Consider the following 26,292-nt stretch of genomic DNA (forward strand, 5'->3'; position numbering starts at 1 on the left):
GGGATGAGATAGTTTTGAATGCAGTGCTCGCTGTTGCTGAATAGGCGACCACAACGTGCATTGTGCTTTCTTTGGGAATATTTGAATCTTGTCTCAATGCTCATTACGGATCAGAAATACAGATTTTGATAGCAAAGCGACTTTAGTCGTGAGCTCTTGTGAGGAAAGTCATTGGATTTATCCTCTTTAGAGTTAGACTGTTGGGGTTGGGTATAAAAGATGGGGTCTGTAAAATCTTTCTTTCTTAGAAATTTATTTCCTAGTTCTGTAGAAATGGTTGTATTAGATGTTCTCTATCATTTAATAATATACTTGTGGACTAAAAGATATAAGTGCTGTATAAAATCAGCCAATTATGTTAAACTAGCATATTTGCCTTTATTGTGTTTGTCATTAGCCTGAATTTAGAAAGGCCTTTAACATTTTTTTAGACAGCATTTGAATGCATTTTGTTTGGTATTGTATTTATTCAATAAAGTATTTAATAATTTGGTATTGTATTTATTCAATAAAGTATTTAATAACTGGACCCTGTTGCTAAGCCCCAGCAAGCGATCATATCCTAGGTAGGGTTAAACCCGGTAAAATTGCCATATTGCACATGTCTTAATGAAGTTTGAATGTTAAAAATAAATTGTATATTCACTTTAAAAAAAAAAAATCAGAGGAAATAGCAAAATGATAACAAACATTGACTTTATTTGACAGATTGCTGTAAAACAAGTATCTAATTCTTGGTGAAAACTATCAAGGCATTCAGACACTGCCCTGTTGATTACTCCTGGTAATGTTGGACCAGCATCTTTTGTTGCTTCTCCTGACATTCTTTGAAATTTCATTCTTTTTTCTGCACAAATAACAATTACCCTACATTTTCTTATTGCATGTTTGATGGCTTTCTCCACAGTTACTGTGTACTGTTTCTTTGATTAGAGTTCAGTACAATAATATTTCATATAAATAACTGTCCAGTAACTGTTACTGAAAAATTACAACTTAGTTGACTATTAAATGTTATCATTTAATATTTATTTAACTACTGATATTGCATTTTATATTTTGTCTTTGCTTTTAACATGATTAACAGTAAAGAAAGAAAAAACATGGGGAGCAGATGTAGCTCAAGTGGATGAGCGTCTGCTCCCATGTACAAGGCCCTAGGTTCATTCCACATACAAACTAATAAAATTTGGGCTTTCCAAACAGTATTATACCTCGAAATTTTCCCTCTGTTTTATAAAATACAAAATAAGTATAATAGAAACTCTAGCTGGCCACATAGAATGACAGAATTAAAGAAACTTCTGTTCTTTGTATTTATAATCACTCTGCTGTCATTATTTCCAATCTACTATTTAAATGTAGGGTAACTAGTTCCACAGGAGTCAGACCCAAACTGCCTGAAGTAAATTTGAGTGATTCCAGAATTACTCACAAAATGAATGTATTAGCTGAAATCTGTGAGTATTGCAGGCCAGTGGTATAACTGGGCATTCCCAAAATTAATTTCCATGTAGAATACAATGTTTATTAAGGTATAAGTCATTAAAATGTCCTGATTTGAAGTGTGTGTATATATACAATGAAAACTTCTCTAAAATATCAGCAACAAATTTTTAGACTAAAAAAAGGATTTTAAGGGAGAGGAAGATTGTATTATTGATGTTGCTTAAAATTGCCAGGATGTGGTTATTATAAAACACAGATTGACTTTAGTTGGTTTTATTATTGTTTTAAATTCTTTACAATTTATCCCCTATTATCTACATCTGAGGCTGGAGATGCATCTCAGGTGATTTTTCCATACAGTTGGGAGCATGGAAGTGCAATTCCCCTGTCAGTATGGTATAATTGGATCTTTAAAATCTGTACAATGTCTTCTGTTGTGTTTGCTTTATAACAAAAGAAAATGAACATTTAATTCTATGTTTATCTATTTCTTTTTGGGTTCAGGGTTAAATGGGAATGTGCATAAGGGTTTAAGTGTACTCTATATGGCAGATACTATGTATCAGTTAGCTATTTGTTGTAATAATGCTGTGTGATAAACAACCACAAAATCTCAGTTGCATACAAAACAAGCCAAATTATTTCTTGCTTAGAGGTTTGCAGGTTGGCTGGGTGGCTCTCCATCAGACTGGAGCAGTGGGGTGGTTCTGCTTCCTTCTGCAGGCTGGCCTGGGAGTAGCAGTCCAGCCAGGGCATGTGTTTCTCAAGGCAATGGCAAGCCCCTACCCAATGGTCAAAGCAAGTCATATGGCCAAGCCCAGAGTCCCAAGCAAGGATGTATATGCCACCTTTAGTTCAGATTACATGGCAACATAATGGCTACAGAGAGAGGTGAAGAAATGGGACTAATATTGCAATCTACCACAGTGGCCTACTACACAAGCATTTCTCCTTTCCTTACTAGTATATAGAATCCTGATTTTATTCCTGACAGCAGTATGTCCAAGGAAGGTAGGTGCCACACTTAGGTCCAGGGAATAAAATGTGATTAGTCTAAATCAGGGGTTCTTAACCATTTTTGTTCCACAGACCCCATCACACCTGCACCAGCATGTCTCCATAAAAGTAATGCTTTTTTGAATTTTCAGTTCAAGCTCATAAACCCCCGGGGTTGTGGACTCCTGGTTAAGAACCCCTGATCTAAATAAAACATTATAATCTCATTATGTTTGAGTTAGTGTGAGCACATGATTCCATTTTGGCCAAGGAAATACAAAGAGAATTCTACTGATGGGATAGAGGATTTAGAAAGAATGTTGTTTCCTAATAAAATACTAGTATTTTTATTTGTTCTTCTGTGCATGTGATTATATGCGAATATAATGATTGGAACTGTGACCTTCATTTTGTTACCATGAAGCAACAAATATGAGAATGAAAGAGTGGCAAAGAGAACTGAGATTCTTAATTGAGCCCACCTCCAGATTTAATAAAATAATGTGATTTAGTAAAATAGAGTTGTTTAAACTACTGGTAATTGGATATTTTCTTACTTGCACCTGAATGCTTCCTGATACCCTTAATAACCTATTTTATTAGGAGTTTCTCCTGGATAATAAGACTTAATGTTCCCTGTCTCTACATTTCCTTACCTCCTATTGTCAACACAGCCTGGCTTTTGTCCTCACTGGTTCCGTGAAACTGTTCATGCCAATGGCATCAGGGACCTCCTGTTGCTTAACCCACTTTTCACTTTTCAGCCCTTTATCTTACTTTAACTTCTGACAGTTTGTTACTCTCACCTTCTTAAAATGTCTCTTCCCTTGGCTTTCATGACACCAAAATTTTTTAAGAAAATATTTACCTTTTTTGAGTTAAATGCTTGACCTCTCTAGTCTGTGAGCTCCAAGAAGGCAAGGCCTGTGCCTGTTTTGTTCACCAATGCTTTCCCAGTGTCTGACCTACAGTAAGCACTCAATGAACGTGTAGACTAATAAACACTTCACTAAGGAGAGCAATTGCTCATAGAACTTTCTTTTTTTTTAAGATTTATTTTATTTCTCTTCTCTCTGCTCCCCCCGCCCCAGTTGTCTGTTCTCTGTGTCTCTTTGCTGCGTCTTCTCTGTCCGCTTCTGTTGTTGTCAGTGGCACGGACATCTGTTTCTTTTGTTGCGTCATCTTGTTGTATCAGCTCTCCGTGTGTGTATGGCACCATTCCTGGGCAAGCTGCACTTCCTTTCGCGCTGGGTGGCTCTCCTTACGGGGTGCACTTCTTGCGCATGGGGCTCCCCTATGCGGGGACACCTCTACGTGGCACAGCACTCCTTGCACGCATCAACACTGTGCATGGGCCAGCTCCACACGGGTCAAGGAGGCCCAGGGTTTGAACCACGGACCTCCCATGTGGTAGACGGATGCCCTAACCACTGGGCCAAGTCCACTTCCATAGAACTTTAAACACAGGAAAGCCTCTAGTGGATGGTTTTGTGGTCTGTGCTTGGTTGATTGCAGAGCTGGGAAAAACGGGTCTTTAGGCTCTCAGTCCAGTAGCCTCTATGCCATCCACTACCTCTATGCTTCATGGCACACTAATACTTCCAAAACCTATACCTGGAGAATATATAGCTAAATAATCTGTTACTCTTTTAGAATTCTTAATGCAGCTTTCTATAAACTACTAGAGATTCATTAATGGCAGGGAGATAAAGGTAAGATGGTAATTTACATTTTTATAGGAAAATTCATCAGAAGAAGGGTATTTGGGGTTCCCTGCTTTCTAGGGACTTTGGCTAAAGGATCCTATTTGTGTACCTGAAACGTTCTTTCTTTTACAGCTGTTATGTTTCTTGATCATTTCAATCTTTCTTTTTATCCAATTCAAATATGCACAAAATCCTCTCTCAGTAAAATACCAGAATCTGGCTTGTCTGGTACTTAATGTCCCACAAAATATACTTCCTGGCATCTTCCCTATCAGTAGAAAAAGACATAGACCTGTTAGTTGTGAACATTAGCAATGTAGCAATGTAACAATATCCATAAATGTTTTTGAAAGTGTGTGGATTAGAAAGTACTTTTGCTGTCCCCAAAAGCTTTTCTAACACAAGGGAGGAAAAAGCACCTATCATTCATCATCATGTTCTTGAGAATGATTTTTTTCTAAGCTGTAGATGTGGGCTTCTTTCTGCACATCACTATATACTTTCATACTGGTTGTTTGATCTTCACAACTGACACTAATCCTGGGCCCATTCTCTTAAGGCTTCTTTCAGTGTATGGTCCACTTTCCAGAAGTTCGTGTTTTACTTGGGCTCTTTTGAGTCAAGGCTCTCACTGAAAGACTGACTGGAAAACCACCAGGAACTGAACATAGCAGGAACAGGTCTCATTCTGTCTCTCTAAGGCCCTCCTTCCTTGTCAGGAGCGCTCTTCAGCCCATGGCTCAAGGCTTCAAGGTTTCTCTTTTCTATGCCTCTTTTCCACTTTAGTTTCTAGTACTAATCAGTTTATTCTCTGATGTTTCACAGTTCAAATTCCAGTTAGGAAATCTGGTTAACTCAGGTTGTGTTTTAGGTCTGTGGTGAGGCCGTGGGTGGGCTGAAGCTGGAGCTTGTGCCTAGACCAGGACCACTGGCTGGTTGGAGTAAGGTGCTGGGGTCATCTACAGAACCATAGCACCACACACAACAGAAGAGGGAAACACAACTTCTCAAGGATCTCAAAATAGGCTCCTTTTGTACTGTGGGTAAAGTTTAGTGTTCATCTGAATGTTCCGTTCTGTTGATCTCAGGGCTATATTAACTGAACGATATGAATTAATATTGTTGTTTTCATTATTGCCCCCTTGCCATTAGAGTATCCAAGAAATGGGATGAGTCTAAATCTGTTTTGCAGACGATGAATCCAGAGATAGTAAGAAAGGCAGAGAATGAGAGTCTGGATTCTCCAATTCTCAACCCAAGGCTTTAGCCAGAACTGAGATAAAGGGCCTGGAAAATATTCCATATAATTAGGAAATGTTTGTTACCAAGGGAATTTCCTTCGTTTCTAAAGAGAAATTGATGTCATGTTGAAGAGGTACAATATGTAATTTCTTTTATGAAACATTTGTTGGGGTTCAAAAGTGGGAAAAGTATTGTCCAGCAAGACTCAGACATGACATGAAGAAAGCACACACATACACGGCAGTTGTATGCTTAAAGCAGCAGCCTCTTTATTAGTTTTTTACCCAGTATATATTTCTCTGTTTCTAACCTTGATGCAGAATTAACAATGAATCATAACTCATGAATCTATTTTCCTGGTTAATCATAAGCATGTATGAGCTAATATAGCTTGTGACTAAATGTTTCATTGTGTGTTTCAAGCAATTGCTTTCATCCCCTTGTGTACTCAACAAATTTTCCTAGGTACTACATGACTTACAAGGCTTCCTGTGATGGCGCCAGTACACTCTAGGTTTTTCTGGCAGCCAGGATTAGCTATCTCAGCTGAGCTGTTAGGGCCTTACAGAGACAGCCTGGTTTGCCACCAACATTTAAAATGTAAATTTGACACCCTTTCAAAACTTGCAAGTTAAGAAATTAAAGTTTATGTTATAATTACAGAATCTTAAGCTTCACATTCAGCTTTCTTTAATACCTAGGAAAAGTCCAATAAATGTGTGTGCAACATTAAGTATAAATGATAAGCCACCTTTTACAAATATTTTCTGATTTATTCAGTCAACTAAACCCAAATAATTTCAAGAAGTTTTCAAAGAATTATTTCTAACTGGGTATTTTTTCTTTCTTTTTTTTTTTTTTCTTCCTGTACGTAGCACTAAGAACAATGCAGTCAGTTCTTAACCTTTTATTTGACTTGTTTTGTCAAATGCTTTGTGAGATGATATTCAGATCTACACAGTGTAATGTCAACTTGCATTTATTCCTTCCCAAAGAGAGGTGCTCAGTATTCAAACTGTGTTTGTACTGGCACAACCTATTTATGTTTCAGCTTTGTCTCTGAAGGTTTACAAGTACCCTTACTTTGGAAGACGTCTTTTTTGCAATTTCCCTTCTGAAACAATCTTTGAAAGGACAACAGTGATGGCCTATGAAGCTGCTTTTATGGAAGTCATTAAGAAAATAAGTATTTCAGAGAATTGAAAAAATGTTAATTATATATCAAGATTAAATTTTACTATTTTCATCATAGAAAAATTAAAACTATCATGAATTCACCTAAAAAATGATTTCTCAATGAAGTAAATCCATTAACAGTATTGCATATGTTTTTATGCAAAACATAATTCATTAATTTGTTTTCAGCCACCAGGAAACATATGCATAATGATCTAACATTATATAATGTCCTCTAATTCAGTCACAGTAATGACTGAATATTATTAACAAACACCTACATGTTTTGCTGATTGAGTTTCATAACCCATATGGGATAGTAAAAAACATTCATTTTAGAATTTCATTTGAAAGAACAATGTAAGTTACTAATATGATATTCTATCTTGCTTTAAAAAAAACATTTAGAGAAAGGCTGTATTGAGATGATAAATCTAGATTTTGATAATATTGAAATGAATTCTTGTTTTCCCCTATTGCCCTGAGGAACCAATTATAATAATTTCAAGTATAGGGTTATAGCAACCATAATTCAGTTGACTGAAGAAGGACTTGCTCAAATTTTATCCTTTCCAGCTTTCTTCTGAAGGCGGTTTCTAGTTGGTTCCGTCAATACCAAGGGCTCTTGTATGACGACTGCTGGGTAATTTTTGCCTAATAGTTCAACTTCTACGTGTTGTCCCACTTTGCTTAGTTCTACAGGAACATATGCAAAAGCCAGGCTCTTCTGGATGCTATAACTGTAGCTTCCAGACGTTGTGTTGCCAACTACCTGAAAAACAAGACCCCCAAATCCTCAGCATCTTTGTCACTCTGTTGTACAGTATAGTGTTTTGCTCTATTTCTCCCGAGACCTAAAATATAGACACAACTTACATGATGAAAATTTTATGAAATGCTGTCTATGAAGATAATACCAGCGATATAGGAGGAAAACGTTACTCTTTAATAAAAATTTTAAAATTATGAAAAATAATTCTCAAAGCAACATCTATTTTACTCTGAAATTTTTCATTTTTAAATAATAAAACCTAATTTCATAGTACTTTAAGCACTATTTAACTTAGTTTCATGCCAGTAGATCTGATAGGAGAAGAATGGACTTTTTTTTTAAGATTTATTTATCTCTCCCTACCCCCCTCGTTGTTTGCATTTATGTGTTTGTTCGTCTTCTTTGTTTCTTTAGGAGGCACTGGGAACCAAATCCAGGACCACTGATGTAGGAGGAAGGCACCTAATTGCTTAAGCTACCTCCATTCCCTGCTTTGTTGGGTCTCTCATTATGTTTTTCCTCTTATGTCTCCTGTTGCATCATCTTGTCATGTCAGCTCACCATGCCTGCCTGTTGAGCCAGCTTGCCATCCTTCTCATCTTTTAGGAGGCACCAGGAACATTTGCTCCCTGCTTTGCTGTGTCTGTCATGTTTTTTCTTCTTATATCTTTTGTTTCATCATATTGTTGTCTCAGCTTCTGCACCTGCCCATCGCGCCAGCTCACTGCCTTCTTTAGGAGGCACAGGGAACCAAACTACAGACCTCCCATTTGGTAGATGGCAGTCCAATCACTTGAGCCACATCTGCTTCACAGAATGGACTATTTTTATTGTAGTCTTTAAAAAATTCTCCTCTATCATCAAGCTTCCATGGCAATAGACAAGAGGAAAAAAAATCTAAAAATGCAAACTCAAACTTAGTCAACTATTCCATTAAAGTTTGGAAAATAACCTGCAAAAAGAGTACGAATTAAAATATTTAATATATCAATAGTCAACGTGAACTGAACATTCTATGGGAGACAATATATTATAACTACCTAACAATTCCTGGCAATTGCTAGGTACTTAAATAAATGGTTACTTTAGCACTCTCTAGCTTTATCACATTCAGAACATTTTGTTAGATACACTAGAGAATGAACAGAAGTTTTTTTTCCTGCCCTCAAGGACTTTACAGGTTGGTTGGAGAATTAACATAAAGACATGAGAAAATACAGTAAGCCAAAGCAGTAAACAGGAAGACTAATAATTGAGCCAGGATTCATTCTATACTTAAAAATGGATATAATTTGTTGCTGGAGATGACCAATAAAACCTTCTAGGATGGGTGAAGACATGGAGTTAGTAATAAAGAAGTAAATAATATTTAAAGTGGACGAAGTTAAGTGATTTGTGATACCAAACCAGGAAAAAAAAACTGAGCAAGGAATCAAACTTAAGAGATGAAAACAAAGGCTTTATGCCACAAGAAAATATCTGCATAACAAGCCTTCATAGAATATGAAAGGACTTATGAATGAACACTGGGTCTGAAGGAAAGGATGAAATAAAAAGCACAGCAGGGTAAATTACTATATATATATATATATGTACATACATATTTAACACAGAGCTGACAGGCTAAAACACTACATTAAAAAAGTAAAAGGAAGAAAAAAAAAAAAAGATACACAGCTTTACACAAAATGACTTCTGACCATGAAACATTGGACTAATCCTTATAGGAGCCACTTTAGCTCCACGGGCTGCTTGTAACTTGTGCTCAGAAATGCTTATGGATAGCTTCTGGTTGACCACAATGATGGTGTATAATGCTCCAGGGTGTCATCTCTTTGAACAACAAGCAAAAATGGCAGAGGCACTTCCTGAGAACTCTAGAAAACAGTTAAACGGTTGCAGAATTAGGCAAGTGCCAAATAAAGAAAATGCTGCTTTAAAAATTGGTAGGAGAAGCTTCTGGAGCCCTTACTGGTCCCTCCTCAATACTCCATGGCATGGCATGGAGCCAGACTGTGCTCCCTTTGTCAGTCCTGGGTCCTATTACAGACGGAGCAGAGTAACCCTTATGTGCCTGTATACTGGTGCCAATCTATCAGGTGGCAGCATGAAAGACTGAATCAGGAAACTCATCTCAAGCTCACCCTTCCAGCACTTGCCCTATGGGCAGGAGCAGACTGTAGACAGCTAAAGCAGTGAAGGAAATCATTAGGTCCAAGTGGCCTGGGACAAAGAATTACCTGCTTTAATCATTCAAAAGAACACCCAGGAAGGAGAGAAAGTCTATTTCATAGGAAATTTAAGAAGTATTCAAATTCCTTCAAATTAGAGAATTCCAAAGGCTATAAGCAAGTACAAGCCCAGGATAAGATTTAGGTTCAGAAAAGACAGAAATGTATATTTCACCTTTGCAGTGAGCTGAGCTGATGGATTAAAATGGTATAAAGAAATAAAGACCTCCAGAATAGGAAATGATATAGGTAATTATATACACCAGAACTATTGTATTTTTTTGGTATGTAACACCACTTTTTACTTCTTATAGTTTCTAAAATACAAATGCATAAAAGTAATGATGAATCTACGGTTTTGGAGATTCAATATATAAAGACATAATTTTCAACAAGTACAATAAAAAAGTGTGGGGAGGGGTATATGTGAATGCTATTGAAATTACATTGGTATCAAACCAAATGTGACTGTTACAGATTTAGGATGTTACATTTAAGTCCCATGGTAAATACAAGGGAAATACATGAAAGAAATGAGAAGGGACTCAAAAGATGATACACTACAAAAAAATCAAATAAATGTGAAAGTAGGCATCAACAAAAGAATTGAAGAACAAAAAAGGAGTAAGACTTACAAAGACTAAACAGCAAAATGGCAAGAGAAAGTCCTGCATCATCATTAGTTACTTTAAATATATATGGATTAACTCTCCAGTCAAAAGGCAAAGACTGAAAAAATGGCTAAAAAAAAAGACCCAACTATATGTTGTTTACAAGAGACTCATCTGAAATTCAAAGACACAAGTAGGTTGAAAGTAAAAAGATGGGAAAAATATATACCATGCAAATAGTAATCAAAAGAGAGCTGGGGTAGTTATACTAATATCAGGTAAAATAGACGTTAAGTAAAAAACTGTTTTGATGGACAAAGAAAGGTTCTATATACTAAGTTCAATAAGAAAACAATGATTATAAATATATATAAATACAGGACATTATATATCCTGCCATAACCTACAGAATGGAGTGGGAGAGAGTATAAACTACAATGTAAACTATAATCCATGCTTTGTGGCAATGCTCCAAAATGTGTTCATCAATTGAATGAATGTACCACACTAATGAAAGAAGTTGTTAATGTGGGGAAAAGTGGGAGGTGTGGGTGGTTGGGCATATGGGAATCCCATATGAAATAGGCAAAATACTAGAAACATACAATCTAGCTACACTGAAGGAAGAAGAAATAGAATATCTTAACAGAATAATAAGTAACAACATTGTAAAAGTAATCAAAAACCTCCCCAAAAAGAAAAGTCCAAGACCAGATGACTTCATTGATAAATTTTACCAAAATTCCAAGAAGCATTAACACCGATCCTGCTCAAACTCTTCCAAAAAAAACTGAAGGGAATACTTCCTGTGACAGTATTCCTTTTTTCTTTCGGGGGGATTCTGGGAGAAAAATTATGTTTATAAACTGGTCTGTTCCTCAGGGTGTGATATCCTTTGACTGTATTAAATTCAAAGGTTTTAGGTTTACTTGATAAAAGATTAGGGCTTTGATTCAACCATGTCAGTACAGTATGACTCAGGGTTTAGTTCCCACCCCCTTAGAAGGCTGATATAAACAAACACTCAAGAAGACACATAGGAAAAGAGAGAGCTCCATAGATGTCAGAGGAGAGAAGGCTCCAACTGCTAAAGCCTGGGGAGATGAGCCACTCACTTGATAGTTTGCAGCTGAAGAGAACAGAGCAGCTAAGCAGCTGGTGAGGCCTGGAAGGAAAGAAGCCTTATGCCAGACTGATAGAGGAAGCCCTGAAAGACAGCCCTATGCCAGTTTACAGCTGAGGTCAGAAGAAGCTGGGTCCATGGAGCCTGAAGAAGAAGAAGGAAGGAGAGACCAGGGAGAGATCACCAGCCATCTTGCTTCAACACATGGCAATTGACTTTGGGGAGAAAGACTTGAGTTGGACTCTTTGAGGCCTTGTAACTGTGGGCTTTTACCCCAAATAAATACCATTCATAAAAGCCAACAGATTTCTAGTACTTTGCATCGGTTACCCTTTGGCTGACTAATACACTTCCTAACTCATATTATAGTGCCAACAGCACCCTCATACCAAAGCCAGGCAAAGATACTATGAGAAAAGAAAATGACAGACTAAAAATCATTATCAATATAGAGCAAAAATCTACAACAAAATACTAGAAAACTGAATCCAAGAGTACATTAAAAAATGCCACATGATCATCTCAATTGACAAAGAAAAGGCAACTGACAAAAATCCTGCAACCCTTCTTGATAAAAAATACTATAAGACTAGGAATAGAAGAAAACTTCCTCAACATTACAAAAGACATTTATAGCTAATATTATACTCAATGGTGAAAGACTGAAAGCTCTCCCTATAAAATCAGGAACTAGACAAAGATGCCCTCTCTCACCACTGTTATTCAACATTGTACTGAGAATTCCTGCCAGAGCAATAAGGCAGGAAAAAGAAAGAAAAGCATCTAAATTGGAAAGGAAGAAGTATAAGTTTCACTGTTTGCATATGACATGATCCTATATATAGAAAATTCTGAAAAAATCCATAACAAAGTTACTAGAGCTAATGAACAAATTCAGCAAAGTGATGGGATGCAAGATCAATGTGCAAAAATCAATAGTGTTTCCATATACTAGTTATGTCCAATTTGGAGAGGAAATGAAAAAAAGATTCCATTGATAATAGCAACTAAAAGAATCAAATATGTAGAAATAAATTTAACCATTGATATAAAGGTCTTGCACATGCAAAACTATAAAACATTGCTAAAAGATATTAAAGAAGACCTAATTAAATGGAAGACTTCCATGTTCCTGATTTGGAAGGCTAAGTATTGTTAAAATGTCAATTTTATCCAAAGTGATTTAAAAGTCATTGAAATCTCAATCAAAATTCTAAAAGTCTTCTTTGCAGAAATGAAAAAAACAATCATCACATTTATATAGAAGGGTAAGGAGCCCAAAATAGCCAAACTCATCTTGAAAAAGAAGAATGAAGGTGAAAGACTCACACTTACCAATTTTAACACTTATTACAAAGCTACAGTAAGAGAAACAGCATGGTATAGGCACAATGAAAGACATACAGGCCAATGGAATTTAACTGAGTGTTCAAAAATAAACCCTCACATTTATAACCGTGTAATTTTTTACATAGGTATCAAGTCTATCCAAGGGGAAAGGAATAGTCTGTTCAACAAATGGTGCTAGAAAACTGGCTATCCACAAGCAAAAGAATGAAAGTGGGCTTCTACCTTACACCATATACAAAAGTTATCCCAAAATGAATCAAAGACTAAAATATAATAATTTAATGTTATTAAGTGATTATATGTATATAATACACATATAGATACATAAGGTCATATTATATACTAATTTGAAATAATTAGTATAAGTAAATTCATAGAATCAGAAACCAGAATATAGGGTATCAGGGTCCAGGGTGGGGATAGCGAACGGGGATGCAGTGCTTAATTGGTATAGAATTTGTTTGGGATGATAGAAAAGTTTTGGTACTGGACGGTGGTGATGGCAGTACAATATTGTGAATATAATTAACTCTAATGAATTATATATCTGAATGTGGCTAAGGGGGAAATTTTAGGTTGTATAAATGTTACTAGAAAATATTTTAAAAACCATAATACTGTACAACATGAGAAATGAAGTCTAATATAAACTATGGTCTATAGTTAATAAGCAATTACAACAATATTCTTTTATCAATTGTAACAAAAACACCACACTATTGTAAAATTTCATAATTGGGAAAACCGTGTGTATAAAGAGGGAATATATGGAAACTCTACTTTTTGCATGATTTTTCTGTAAATCTACAACTTCTCTAATAAAAGGGGGGGGGGATTAGGTTGTATACATGTTACTAAAATTAATTTTTTAAAAACCCAATACTGGGAAGTGGACTTGGCCCAGTGTTACAGTGTCCATCTACCACATGGGAGGTCCACGGTTCAAACCCAGGGCCTCCTTGACCCATGTGGAGCTGGCCCACACTCAGTGCTGATGCACGCAAGGAGTGTGCCCCGTAAGGAGAGCCGCCCAGGGTGAAAGAAAGTTCAGCCTGCCCAAGAATGGTGCTGCACACACGGAGAGCTGACACAACAAGATGACACAACAAAAAGAAACACAGATTCCCATGCTGCTGACAACAACAGAAGTGGACAAAGAACACACAGCAAATAGACACAGAGAACAGACAACTGGGGCAGGGGGCAGAGAGAAGGGGAGAGAAATAAATAAATAATCTTTAAAAAAAAAAATACTGTACAACATAGACAATGGACCCCATGGACTATAGCGCTAGCATAGTTTTAATAATTTTGTTTCATCAATGTAGCAAAGGTATCACACTAATGCAAAGTATTCATATAAGGGAAAACTTTGTATGTGTGTGTATGGGGAGTGTTATATGGGAACCCTGTAATTTCTGCATGATTTTTCTGTACCTACAACTTCTACTAATAAAAAAAAAATGTTTGTGGCCATGAATCAGCCCGGTGATTTTTTAGCTACCTCAGTAAAGAGTCTACTACAGTTACAGACAGTCTTATTATAGCATGTCTAGTCTATATATTTATGACATTAAATACAGACTCCTATCTCTGTAGCCCCTAGTTTTTAATTATCACATTGAAACCCCAAATCAGGAACTCTCAGAATGATTTCTGAACTTAAGGTGAAAACTGGCCAATTGAAAATTTTTGAATGATTCATCAGTAAAAGCGTCTCTCTGGCAGAATATTGACTGCCAAGGTATTGCTGGGATAACACATATGCTCTACAATTGCTTTTCTCCTTCATATCATAGTTGTGATATACAACAGGAATTTGGAGTTTTAATTGCTGGTTTTTAAAAATTTATTTATTCCCCCCCTCACTCCCACCTTGCCACTTGCACTTGCTGTCTGCTCTGTGTCTATTCACTGCACGTCCTTCTGCGTCTGCTTGTCTTCTTTTCAGGAGGCACTGGGAAACGATCCTGGGACCTCCCAACATGGGAGAGAGGCACTCGATTGCTTGAGCCACCTCAGCTCCTGGTTTTGTTATGTCTCTCATCTTTCCTCTGTGTCTCTTTTGTCATCTTGTTGTGCCTGCACTCTGGGCGGGCCATCTTGCTTCACCAGGAGGCCCTAGGAACTGAACCCAGGACCTCCCATATAGTAGACGGGAGCCCAATCGCTTGAGCAACATCTGCTTCCCTAATAGCTGATTTTTGAAAGGCTTTCTCAGTAACCTTGGTTCTACTTTCCAGTCTGTAAAGCAGAATTTTATATTTGGAATCCTGGGAGAAGTAACCTGATTTGCTTGAGCATCTTTAAAAAAAAACAGGAAGAGGCCTTAGTCCTTTAGATCAATCCCCTGACTTACCCTACAATCACTCCTCAGAGGCTGTGTGCACCTTCTCACCTAACGTTCCAACAGTGATTCCTGCAGTCATTTCTGTATTAGTAACCTAAAGAAACTGAGTATTTATTTTGTCAGTGCTGTTTTAATAACATTTATTGAATGTTTTGCTTTTCTGCTAGAATTTTACTTTCATTTCTCCATTATTTTCTCTTTAATTCAGAGGTGTGCAGCCTTGGGTATTTTATAAGTTTGGCCTATCCTGTTATACTATTACCAAATATCCAGGAAAAGTTTATCCTCTAGCATTAATTTTAAATGGTTTTAAATCTTCCAGGTTCAATTAAAACCATTCTTTCTTTATGCTCAGTGAATTGTAATAACAACCTATCCCCATCTTCTAATAGACTCTCATATTCTCATTAAGTCAAGAATTGGTCTTTTTTTTTTTAACCAATGTAAAAAAAGAATCTATTTTTAGGCTTTTCTCATTTCTCTCTTAAATTATGAAACTTGAAGTTTTTAATGACTTAGAAAAGATAACATGGTAAATGGTCTTTGAAGGAATAACAATTTAAGTTGAATGATGTGCTGTGCTTCTTTGGCCATCCCAACTTTTAGTTCACAAATAATGACAAAGAAAATCTTCCAAGTTCTCTAAACTTCCTTCTCCACAATCCTCTTCTTCAAATCTTCCTTCCCAGCAATACTTCCTTTGTAACTAAACCACCCAATATAATGAAAGCCCTTTTCATGCCCACCTGAAACCTTGGATTTTAAATAAACCTAATTTAAAATTATAATCTCTCCCCACTGCACCAGCTATCCCTCTAATTGGACTTTATTTTTCTGCAGAACACTCATCAACATCTGACATTTACTTTATTCATTGTCTACTCCTCCTTCTCCTAGAACAGTGGCTCTTAACAAGGGGTCCGTGAGCTTGAATTGAAATTTAAAAAAAAAAATTATTCTTGTGGGGACATGTTGGTGTGGGTGTGATATATTTATTAAATAGTAATAAATAATGTGGACTTAGTAAGGGGTCCATGATTTCCTGACTGGCAAAGGATCCATGGAACAAAAAAAAGGCTAAGAACTCCTGTCCTATTAACAAGGAGGTGAGGATGGACAACCATCACACCAAGGAACCGAGAGTCTACAACTGGAAGCAAGAGAGTCCCATCCATCAGCCCTATGGGTTCAAAGTCCCCTCTCAATTAGAAGTGGAGTGGTATTACCATCCCAGAATCCTCAGGACTGGGGAATAAAATATGGACTAGAGTGGACTTACTGGTATTCTACTATAGACTTACTGTGATTCTAGCAATGGGAGAAATTATATCATTGATGTGGAGACAGTGGTCACTGGAGTTGCTGAAGGCAGGGAGAGGGAAAAAGAGGTGTACTATGGGGACATTTTCGGGACTTGGAATTGTCCTGAATGATATTGCAAAGACAGATACAGGATATTATATATCCTGCCATAACCTACAGAATGGAGTGGGAGAGAGTAAACTACAATGTAGACTATAATCCATGCTGTGTGGTAATGCTCTAAAATGTGTTCATCAGTTACAATGAATGTACCACATTAATGAAAGAAGTTGTTAATGTGGGAAAAGTGGGAGGTGTGGGAGTGGGGCATATGGGAATCCCCTATATTTTTTAATGTAACATTTAATGTAATTTATGCATCTTTTAAAAATAAATCAAAATATATATTTTTAAAAAGCTTCATCATAAAAAAAAATTCACTGTTGCATTCTCAGTGTATAGAGTAGTGCTGGCATACAATAAGCACTCAATAAAAATTTGACTGAAAATATTTGTACCCTGTCTCTGAAACTGAAAATATCTGTAAGAACAAAATGCCACATACCAATGGTGACACAAGTCAGGTCAAAGTCAGGAAACAAATAGCAAAAAATATTTCATATCATTCCAAAGTATAAAGAGGATCAAAGAGGGCCATCTGCATGATAAAATGATGATCCTATTTAACATCAAAGACCAGAAGAGCTAGTGTGATGAAGTTGAAGAGATCTACTGTTAATGAAGAACCCTATAATTAGATTAGCAGCTGTGTAAGCAGATGTCATGTGGTAGGAAAGATGAAAAATATAGCACGTAACTCACTACACATATATGGCAAAGGAAATAAAGAAAAATTGGAGCTTCGGTTTCTAGGTTTTCTAAGTTTGATTTGGGTATCATCATATTTTAATGGGTAAAAATCTGTCAGCTGCTGGTGGTTGATGTGGGGCTGCATGCAGAATATCATAGCATAATATATCTATTATTCCATGGCCAATTAAAACAATGTTGGTGGAAGAATGGGCACAAACTGTAATAGGAAATACTGAAAAAGTTGGATGGGAATAGAGTGAAAAACAAAGCAAAGGAAAGATAAGGTTGAGGGAACGGAATGACTAGAAAAAAGTAATTAGAGAGCGAAAGAACTCCTTCATTTTATAGATGAGAAAACTGAGGTCCAAAGAGTCCAGGTCAAACAGTCAGCTGAAGGCAGAGCTGGTTGTCAGTAGAACTTCTATAAATCATGAGCAAATTTGAGAGTTAAACCAGAGATAAAGACTAGAAAGAGGAAGGGGAGACCGTGAGATATGAGTAGGAAGAGTTCAAATGAAAAATAAAGTCAGCACAATAAAGGTGAGGCATTTCTGAAGGAAGTGGAGATCAGACTGCCAAGAATGGTAGAAAGATGAAGAAGCTTGTGAGATGAGAAAAATCGGTTGGCTTCATAGTGTCTGATAACATCCACCTGCTACTCAGATGCACAAAAATCATGGTGATGTAATTGAGTTCTAGAGAAAATACACAGGGATATCAGCAGAGGGAAAAGTGAGCGCAGATTCAGGTACTTCGCATAATATAGAAGGGCAGGAAATTCAAAGTCCAAACCTACCTGGGTTGGAAATCGGCTCCATTAATCACCCACTGTGTAACCTGGGGCAAGTTACTGAACCTCTCTGAGCATCAAAATATCATCTTTAAAATGAATGTTCATACATATCTGAGAGGGGTGTTGTAAACTCAATGGGAGAGCTCATGAAAAATATCTGGCACATAGTAGGAATTCAGTAGATGTTAGTTCTGTGTCAAACTGGACCATCCCTCAGCCCAAATTGCCATTTCTTTAGTAATACAAAGGCTGTGATGTGACACCACTGGCTTTCCCCACCTCTAATGCTCTTTCTACACTAAGGCACAGGGAGAAATGAAACAGATATCAAGTAAACTGCAATGTATGAGTAAAAACCCAGGCATAATCTCTGAGCCTTGGGTAGTGACCAAGCTGACACTATTTAAAATGGAACAAAAGCTTTGTCCGGTAGATTTCAGGTCTGCAGGTTTATTTTCTTTAACCAAAGCATATAGAATTTTATGTTTTCAAAAATGAGCAATATTTCATTTTCATTTTCCTTTAGTTAATTGTTTTCCTGTTTCTTGAATGTCAGCTCAGAAAGCATAAGGGTATCATCCAAAAAAACAAACAAATTCTAAGGAGAAACAGACAGGAACAAGGAGAAAAACTGCCATGGCCCCTGGCAATGAGACCCTGGGCACTCACCTTGCCATTATACCAGATGCTTTCGTTTCCCTCTGGATCAACATCATCCGTTGCCAAGGTGAGGCAGACCAGTCTCCGTCTCAGCCCTGTGGCTTTAATCTGTTTCAGTGCTTGCTTTCCTATGAAGTCGGTCGGCTGCAGGAATCCAAGATAATGATGATGAATGAATGCTTAGACGCTGTGACAAGTTTAGAGAGGCAAGCATTTAAAGTTGTCTTTGCTATTTTCTTGCCAGTTACGCATTAAATAAAAACACAGATTGGTTCAAATGTCTAGACAAATATTTCTTAGGCCTCCAATGACAGGACCAGCCACCTATTTCTTCAGCATACATTAGACTTAATGGGAATAATGTGATGACAATTTTACCAGAACCAATATGGCTACTGCGATGGCGGATTACGAAAATGATCCTCTTATCTACTGGCCCAGGTCAGTGGTACTGGCTGTCAGCGAGCAAAGTGCAACTCAATTTCTACCTAGAGTTAGGCTTTTACAAGAAGGAAATGGACTCTTGAAATGTGAGGCTAAAACAACCCCAAAATGCAGTACTTCTTTTTCCTTCTTCAGGATAATGGTCCCTGGAATGCATTAACCTCTTGGGTTATGTTGATTAGGTCGGCTAGGAAACATTTACTAAGCCCCTACTATGTGTGAGGCATCTTGCTAGGCCCTGGGTAGGCTACAAATTAAGTCAGACACAGACATTTTGATCAAAGAGCTTATTCTCTAACAGTAGCTTTTCGATTGTTTTCTTCTTCTTCTTCCATGCACCATGACTGATGACACCCCCATTCCTATACCCTCCTGGGCACATCCAGGGTTCTTCCCAAAGTGATACAGGTGAGAGTGACATTGTTAAAGGAATAACCTCGAATCTATTCACATGTAGCAAAAACAGCAGGAATCATGCAAACATCAGGACTTCCACATTTCTTAGTAACACACCTTACTAATAAAGTCCTCAAGAGGACACACAGGTGAACAAGCACACCTCAGTTGAGACAGTCAGCTAATCAGGGAAATGCAATTCTACCTGACTGGACTGCCAGGGGAAACTTGGTAAGTGTGATTAAATAGTTAGATGCCAAGAGCAAAGCAGGCACACGGGAGGGTAGGTACACCCAGGTGGGACGCTGGGTGGGGCTTCTACATCAATGTGTCCAACATGCCCCTCTCATTTTATAGGGGAGAAAAGGAGTTTGTAATGTTCAAATCATATTTCTGGTGAATGAGATTTACTCAGAGATTACAATGGAAACAAGATATTTAAAGTAGTTCTCAAATACAGACAGACTACTGTGAAAGAAAATAAAGGAAATAACCACAAATTTAAGTTTTTCAGTGTCCATAAGAGGAAAGGAAACAATATTTCATGCCAAAGATGTCCTCTGTGCCAACATTTAGGAATTATACAGCTCTTTCTGCATGCAAAACATTTAAGATTGAGCACAGTAAATCCCCCTTAATATCTCAGTGAAGCAGCAGGCTGGGGTCCTCACATGCCTTCGACCTGAGACCCCCCAGTTCACTCCTTCCTGATTCAGAACATCTAGGATATAATGGACTGCAAGTATGATACTAAGATTACAACCTGCATAGGAAGCCACAAAAAGTAGCCACTGTTAAGATAATGTGTAAAATGAAAACCAATTCTTTCCCCTTATCCAGTGTGATCCACATGGTGAGAACCAACTGTAAAACTTTATTATGAAGCCAGTTTTTTTTTTTAAAAAGCAAAGAAAATGGAAATCTTGTTATTTAAGAAAGGGCCACTTGGAGGAAAAGCCCCACAGGAAAAGCTTGATTTACTTTGAATCCATATGAAGGATAAATTCCTATAACAAAAGTTATACCACACTTAAATTCACTATAGTTAAAACATGTACATCTAAATGTAGAAAGCATTATACACATATACTGCTATCTTCTTAAAAGACTTGCTATCACAAGGGGTGGTTTTTAGAGTTCTTGTTGATGTAAGATCAATGACTAAAGTGATGGGGAAAAAATCTCATACCATATTGTGTGGAGAAGCACTTAAAACAAAACTGAGGGGTCAATGTACTATATAGAGTGATTTGTGGACACAAAGTATTCAAAACTAAACAGAACACAGACTTATGGCTTCAGGGAGACCCTTGGGGAGATATTACCTCTTTCTTCCACATCACAAGATGCCCATTCCTGAAATGATTACATCTCAGAGGAATAAATAATAATTTGAGATTATTGGAAACATAGTGGAACATGACACATGGTAACACATGAAATCAGCCATACATATTTTGAGACACAGCTCATGGGTTGATTGTTTATTCTATGACAGTGTAAAACGCTAATATTTTATATATTTAAAACAAAGTCTATTGTACGGGGGCAGAAATGCCATCAAATGCTATGATAGAGTATGTAAAGAGGAGGTCCAAGGAAGAGTTTAGCCCATTCTCCCTTGGGTGGAGAGCGGGGCAAGGGCAGCATTCTGTCAGCAACATTTTATAGAAACAGTAGCCTGAGTTGAGTTTTGAAAGATGAGTAGGTGTTCAAGTATACTATTTGGCTGCATCGTCTTTTTCAAAACTGCTTGCACTTACATTACAATTTGAGCCTCACAACAACCTACAGATGGTGAATTTGGGGTGTAAAAGAAGTGAATTAATTTAGCGAGGACTGGCAATCAACTACCTGGTTAAGATCCAAGCTCCCAGGAGTCTCAGCCCTGTTCTTTTCCTCTAGTTTAAGTTGTTTTAACTGAGCCACTTAAGCCAATATCTGCGACACCTCTGGAGGGGATATGCAGAAAGCTGGACACAACCAAAGCTTTCAGGAAGGGGGCCACTTTTGGGTGCTGGATGAGAGCTACCAGGGTAGCCAGGAGGGAGATGAGATGTGCCGGAAGGGGACCTTAATCATGCCTTTGCCATACCAACAATTTTATCAAAGCTAAATAGGAACAGAATGAAGCAGTTAATCATGGGAGAAACAGGAATAAGGAGATGGCAGATCAGAATACTTTCATTAGAAGAAAAAAAAATCAAAGTAAGTCCAATAAAAAAATTAATAATATTAATAAATAATGTTTACAATTTATTAAGCACTTGCTCTCTGCTGGACACCATGCTGACGGCTTTACATTCATGAGCTCATTTAATCTTCATGACAACCCTATGAGATAGGTATTTTTATCCCCAGTTTATGGAAAATAAAATTGAATCCCACTTTACGTGGCAACACAAATCAGCACCTCTTGATTTTATCCATATATATTTTTTAAATGACTGGGCCTGGAGTCTTTCTTTGGAAGGCCTAGCAGATGTGAATGAAGAATAAAGAACATTTCTTTTAGATTATTTCTAGGTGGCCTGAACCTAGTACGAAAGATACTCATTTGCACTATGTGAAAAATCTGAAAACACCCTGAAGGCTAATATTAATGAAATTGGACACCTATCTCTGTATACTCCTGAGGTAGGAAATGGCCTTGTTAGCAGTAACATCCTCATAATCGATTGTTAGGGATTGAATTGTATCCCCCAAAAGACATGCTTCAAGTCCTAATCCCCCAAACCTTACCCCAAATGAGTATGACCTTACGTGGAAATAGTGTCTTTGAACACGCAATTAGTTGAGATCATAAGAAGAGGGAAAGCCCATCCAATAGTATCCCTATTTCCCCGTCTTATCCTTTCCCTATACAACTACTCGCCTCCACTTTATCATAGATTTTACCCATGTAGGCGTCAGCTCACAACCTTCCTCTCCCCCCGTCAATTTTCTGTGAGCCTATTATCCAGTCTCTAGCTCTCTGAGACAGCTTGGAATGCTTATTTCATAGCAGAGAGGTCATGTAGTATTTGTCCTTCAATGCCTGGCTTGCTTCACTCAACATAAGGTCCTCAAGATTCATCCATGTTATCCCATGTGTTAGTACTGTATTCCTTCTTATAGCTGAGTAGTATTCCATTGTATGTATATACCACATTTTGTTTGTCCATTCATCAGTTGATGGGCATTTGGGTTGATTCCAACTTTTGCCAGTAGTGAATAAAGCTGCTATGAACATTAAAGTGTGCTTATCGGTTTGTGTCCTTGTTTTCAGTTCTTCTTGGTATATACCCAGAGTAAACTACAATGTGAACCGTAATCCATGTGGTGCAGCAGTGCTCCAAGATGCATTTACCAAATGCCATAGCTGTGCCGCAATGATGAAGGAGGTTGTTGATGGGAGGAGTGGGGGGGGTATATGGGAACCTCTTATATTTTTTAATGTAACATTTTTTGTGATCTATGTATCTTCAAAAAAAATACATTTAAAAAAATGAAAAAAAAAAGAAGAGGGAAATTTGGACGCAGACACAGACAGATTCGGGGAAAGGCTCCTGTGAAGGAGCAGGCAGAGAGGGAGTGAAGCATCTACAAAAGCCAGGGAATGCCCTGGGCTGCTGGCAGCCCAGCAGCTAGAGGAGGTGAGAACCGATTCTTCCCGACAGGCTTCAGGGGGAGGGTGGCCCTGCTGACTGTCCTTTCAGACTTTTTGCCTCGAGAACTGAGAGGCAAAGCATTTCTGTTGTTTTCAGTCACCCAATCTGTGGTAATTTGTTACAGCAGCCCTAGGAAAGGAAAACAACGCTCAAACAACTACAAAAAAATCTTCAGTTAAAAGTAAAGAACACATATTTAAAGCACAAAGCACTTTGAGACAATTCTTTCTTCCCAAACTAACGATGTGCCTAACTTGGAAAATTTAAAGTGGGGCACTGGCATTTCATTCTCATCTTACTTGGCTTTCCTCCCAAGGTTGTAGGTTTTTCTCTACAATAGAGTTATTAATTATAAGTGAAAGAGGCATGTGCCTGAAGGTTAATGCTACAATTAAAATTAGTGCCTTGAGGATGATCTGAGAACAGAAATATATTCCACTAATGAATCACTGCCAAATTATATAAATAACTATTAACTTCTTTGAGAAACTTATAAATTTCTGAGGCATTGACCCTATAGCTTAAACACAGTCTTAGTTATAGTTCTTAATTTATTGATTTCAAAAAGCAATAAAAGCCATTAAAACAGCTACCTGTTCAATGTACTAAACACAACATCCACATATACAAAAATATTAAATTGATTCTAAGAGGAAAGCAATTATTAATTTCTTATTAGCTCTACTAAAGGCACACATATTACCTAAAGGGACAAACAAATAAAACAAATTAATCAGTATATTTTTGGTCATGACATATGGAGCAGTGGAGAGTTCTCAGATACATCGTTAAAGAGCAATCTGACAGTAACAGTGGTAGGAAGATTGTGATAGAGTGAGGGTACTGGACTATCATAGACCAGGGGAGAGAACATAAAATCATACTCTGGGCCTTTTCTCTTCCATACATGTGAAGTGAAAAACCATCAGAGAACTCAATCAGTTTGACCAATTTTTTTTCACCAATATCCCTTTGAGCTAAACATCAAAGTTTCCTCAGATGTAAGGGCATCAATCAGCGTAATATCCTGTGTCCCGCTGAAGCCTCCCTTAACAATCAAGTGCAGCACTGACTAAGGAATCACGCTCCTCACTTTACAGAAAAGGAGAATGCATTCATCTCCTAGGGCTGCCATACCAAATTACCAGACACTGGGTGATTTAAAACAAAAGAACTGTATTCTCTTACAGTTCTGAAGGCTCCAAGTCCAAAAGCAAGGTGTCGGCCGGGCCGCGCTCCCTCTGAAGGTTCTGGGGAAGGCTCCTTCCTCGCCTCTTCCCCGCTTTCCGTGGCTTCTGTCATGGAGCGTGTAGTGGCTTTGCCCCATTCGCCGCCTCCATCTTCATGTGGCCTCTTCCCTCTGCGCGTCTAGCTCCAAATCTCTCTCTTCTTAATAGGACACCTGTCACTGGATTTAGGGCCCACCCTAATCCAGTAGGACCTCATTTTAGCTTGAATACATCTGCAAAGATCCTCATTCCAAATAAGGTCACGTGGCTAGGACTTCAACACATCTTTTTGTGGGACACAACTCCCCACAGAGCCACTGAGACCCTCCGATCACCAGCTACTGCAGGCGGCACAGTGCAGATGAGAATCCAGGTGACACTTTCCCTCCATACTTTGCTGAAAAGTTTCTCACTTAAAATAGGCTCCAGGACTCTCGTTTAAAAACAGTCCTGATGGGGATGACTTTGTAAAGCACGTAAGCAATGCTAACTTACTGTTTATGTAAATCATAACTTACTTCCGTCAGTTCCGTACTGGTGCCTCCAGGCTAGTCTCACAAACATTTGATAAAATCGTTTACAGATTCAGTCCTTTGGGGGTATGGACTGACCCACCATCTTATCAAGACAAATCATACTATTAAGCATTTCATATTCACATAATTAGAACAACAGAAGTTTATAAGTGGACAGAAAACTTAGTCCAATCTCATTTTTATATGGAAAAAATTGAGGCCCAACTAAGTTAAAAGTCTTCCCTGAAGTAACAAAGTGAGTTAGCCCCAAACGTTTGGTGCCTTTTCCACCATGCAGAACTTAACATTCCAGGTAAGTTTACAATGGCCACAATTTCAGTATCTCTTTGATAGCAAAATGTTAAATTATTAGTTTAGCAAGTAAAGTCTATCATAATTGGATGGAAAATGAGCACTTGCTCATGCACATACTTTTTATTCTCTTCCCTTAGTAATTTAAAATAAACAACTCATCCAGCATTTTTTCAAACCAAAATTACTAACTGGTTAAGAATTTGCTTCTCAAAAAAGTCTTTAACTAGAAAAAGGATTCTAAAGGACTAAACAAAATGAGAAGATAATAGAAAACTGAGGGAAATATTTAAAATATCATTTCTAAGCCAGGCCAATAATTGGATTAATAGCACTCATTAGGTTTTCTAAAACTAAAATAGCCCCCCCTTACACGTGTCCTACAGCTTTTACTAGATTCAATAGTAATGACTTTTCAGTTTTTGGATCCAGTGGTTCAAAAGAAAACTGTGAAATGAATCTTGTGGCTTTGTTAAGAGATGCTTTTATGTTTAACAGCTTAAGCAACAATTGCAATATACAGTTTTCATCTCTCTAGACTAGAGTGAAGATTAGTTGCCCATTTGATGTTTTTCATTATAGCACTTCAAAATATGGGAACCACTAAAGCCTCATTTCTTCATGCTTTTATTTCCTTTAAACATTATTTCCTGTGCATTTAAGCTTAAGATGGATTGCTTAATAAGGACCCAAGACCTTTCTTGCTGAAGTTTCTAGAAAGTGAATGGATTTTTTCTATAGCTGCTTTGCCCTAAAACATTTGAATAGATTCAGTTCAATAAGAAAGAAGAGTGAGGTACCAAATCATGATCTTATCTAGTCTGATATTTACCTTACTATTTTATCTAAAACTTTTAACAAATAGAGAAGTGGATATTTTCATTTTACTGGTGAGGAAACAAAAATCAACTTAAACTATATCATAAACCTAATTATAAGATCTAGAACTATCAAACTCCTAGGAGAAAATGTAGGGAAACATCTTCAAGATCTTATATTAGGCAAAGGTTTCTTGGACTTTACACACAAACCATAAGCAACAAAAGAAAAAAAAATAGATAAATGGGACCTCATCATAATTTAAAACTTCTGTGCTTCAATGGTTTTTATCATGAAAGTGAAACAATAATCTAAACAAAGGGAGAAAATATTTGGAAACCACGTATACAATA

General features: G+C 37.4%; 1 protein-coding gene across 4 annotated transcripts in view; it reads right to left on the reverse strand.

Annotated features, from left to right (window-relative positions):
• Positions 1–5,637: 5,637 nt before the first annotated feature.
• DMGDH (dimethylglycine dehydrogenase) overlaps positions 5,638–26,292 on the reverse strand; it is a 114,143-nt gene continuing 93,488 nt past the window's right edge. For 2 of the 4 annotated variants that reach the window (XM_058275313.1, XM_004449673.5), the window contains exons 15-16: positions 18,584–18,718; positions 5,638–7,341 (exon numbers count right to left, since the gene is read on the reverse strand). In XM_058275313.1, the coding sequence (XP_058131296.1) occupies positions 7,126–7,341; positions 18,584–18,718 (351 nt within the window). In that variant the 3' untranslated portion in view covers positions 5,638–7,125. The other 2 variants (XM_004449675.5, XM_004449674.5) reach the window with 2 other exon arrangements.

The sequence above is a fragment of the Dasypus novemcinctus genome, chromosome 2, assembly GCF_030445035.2.
Source record: "Dasypus novemcinctus isolate mDasNov1 chromosome 2, mDasNov1.1.hap2, whole genome shotgun sequence".
Classification (NCBI taxonomy): Eukaryota; Metazoa; Chordata; class Mammalia; order Cingulata; family Dasypodidae; genus Dasypus; species Dasypus novemcinctus.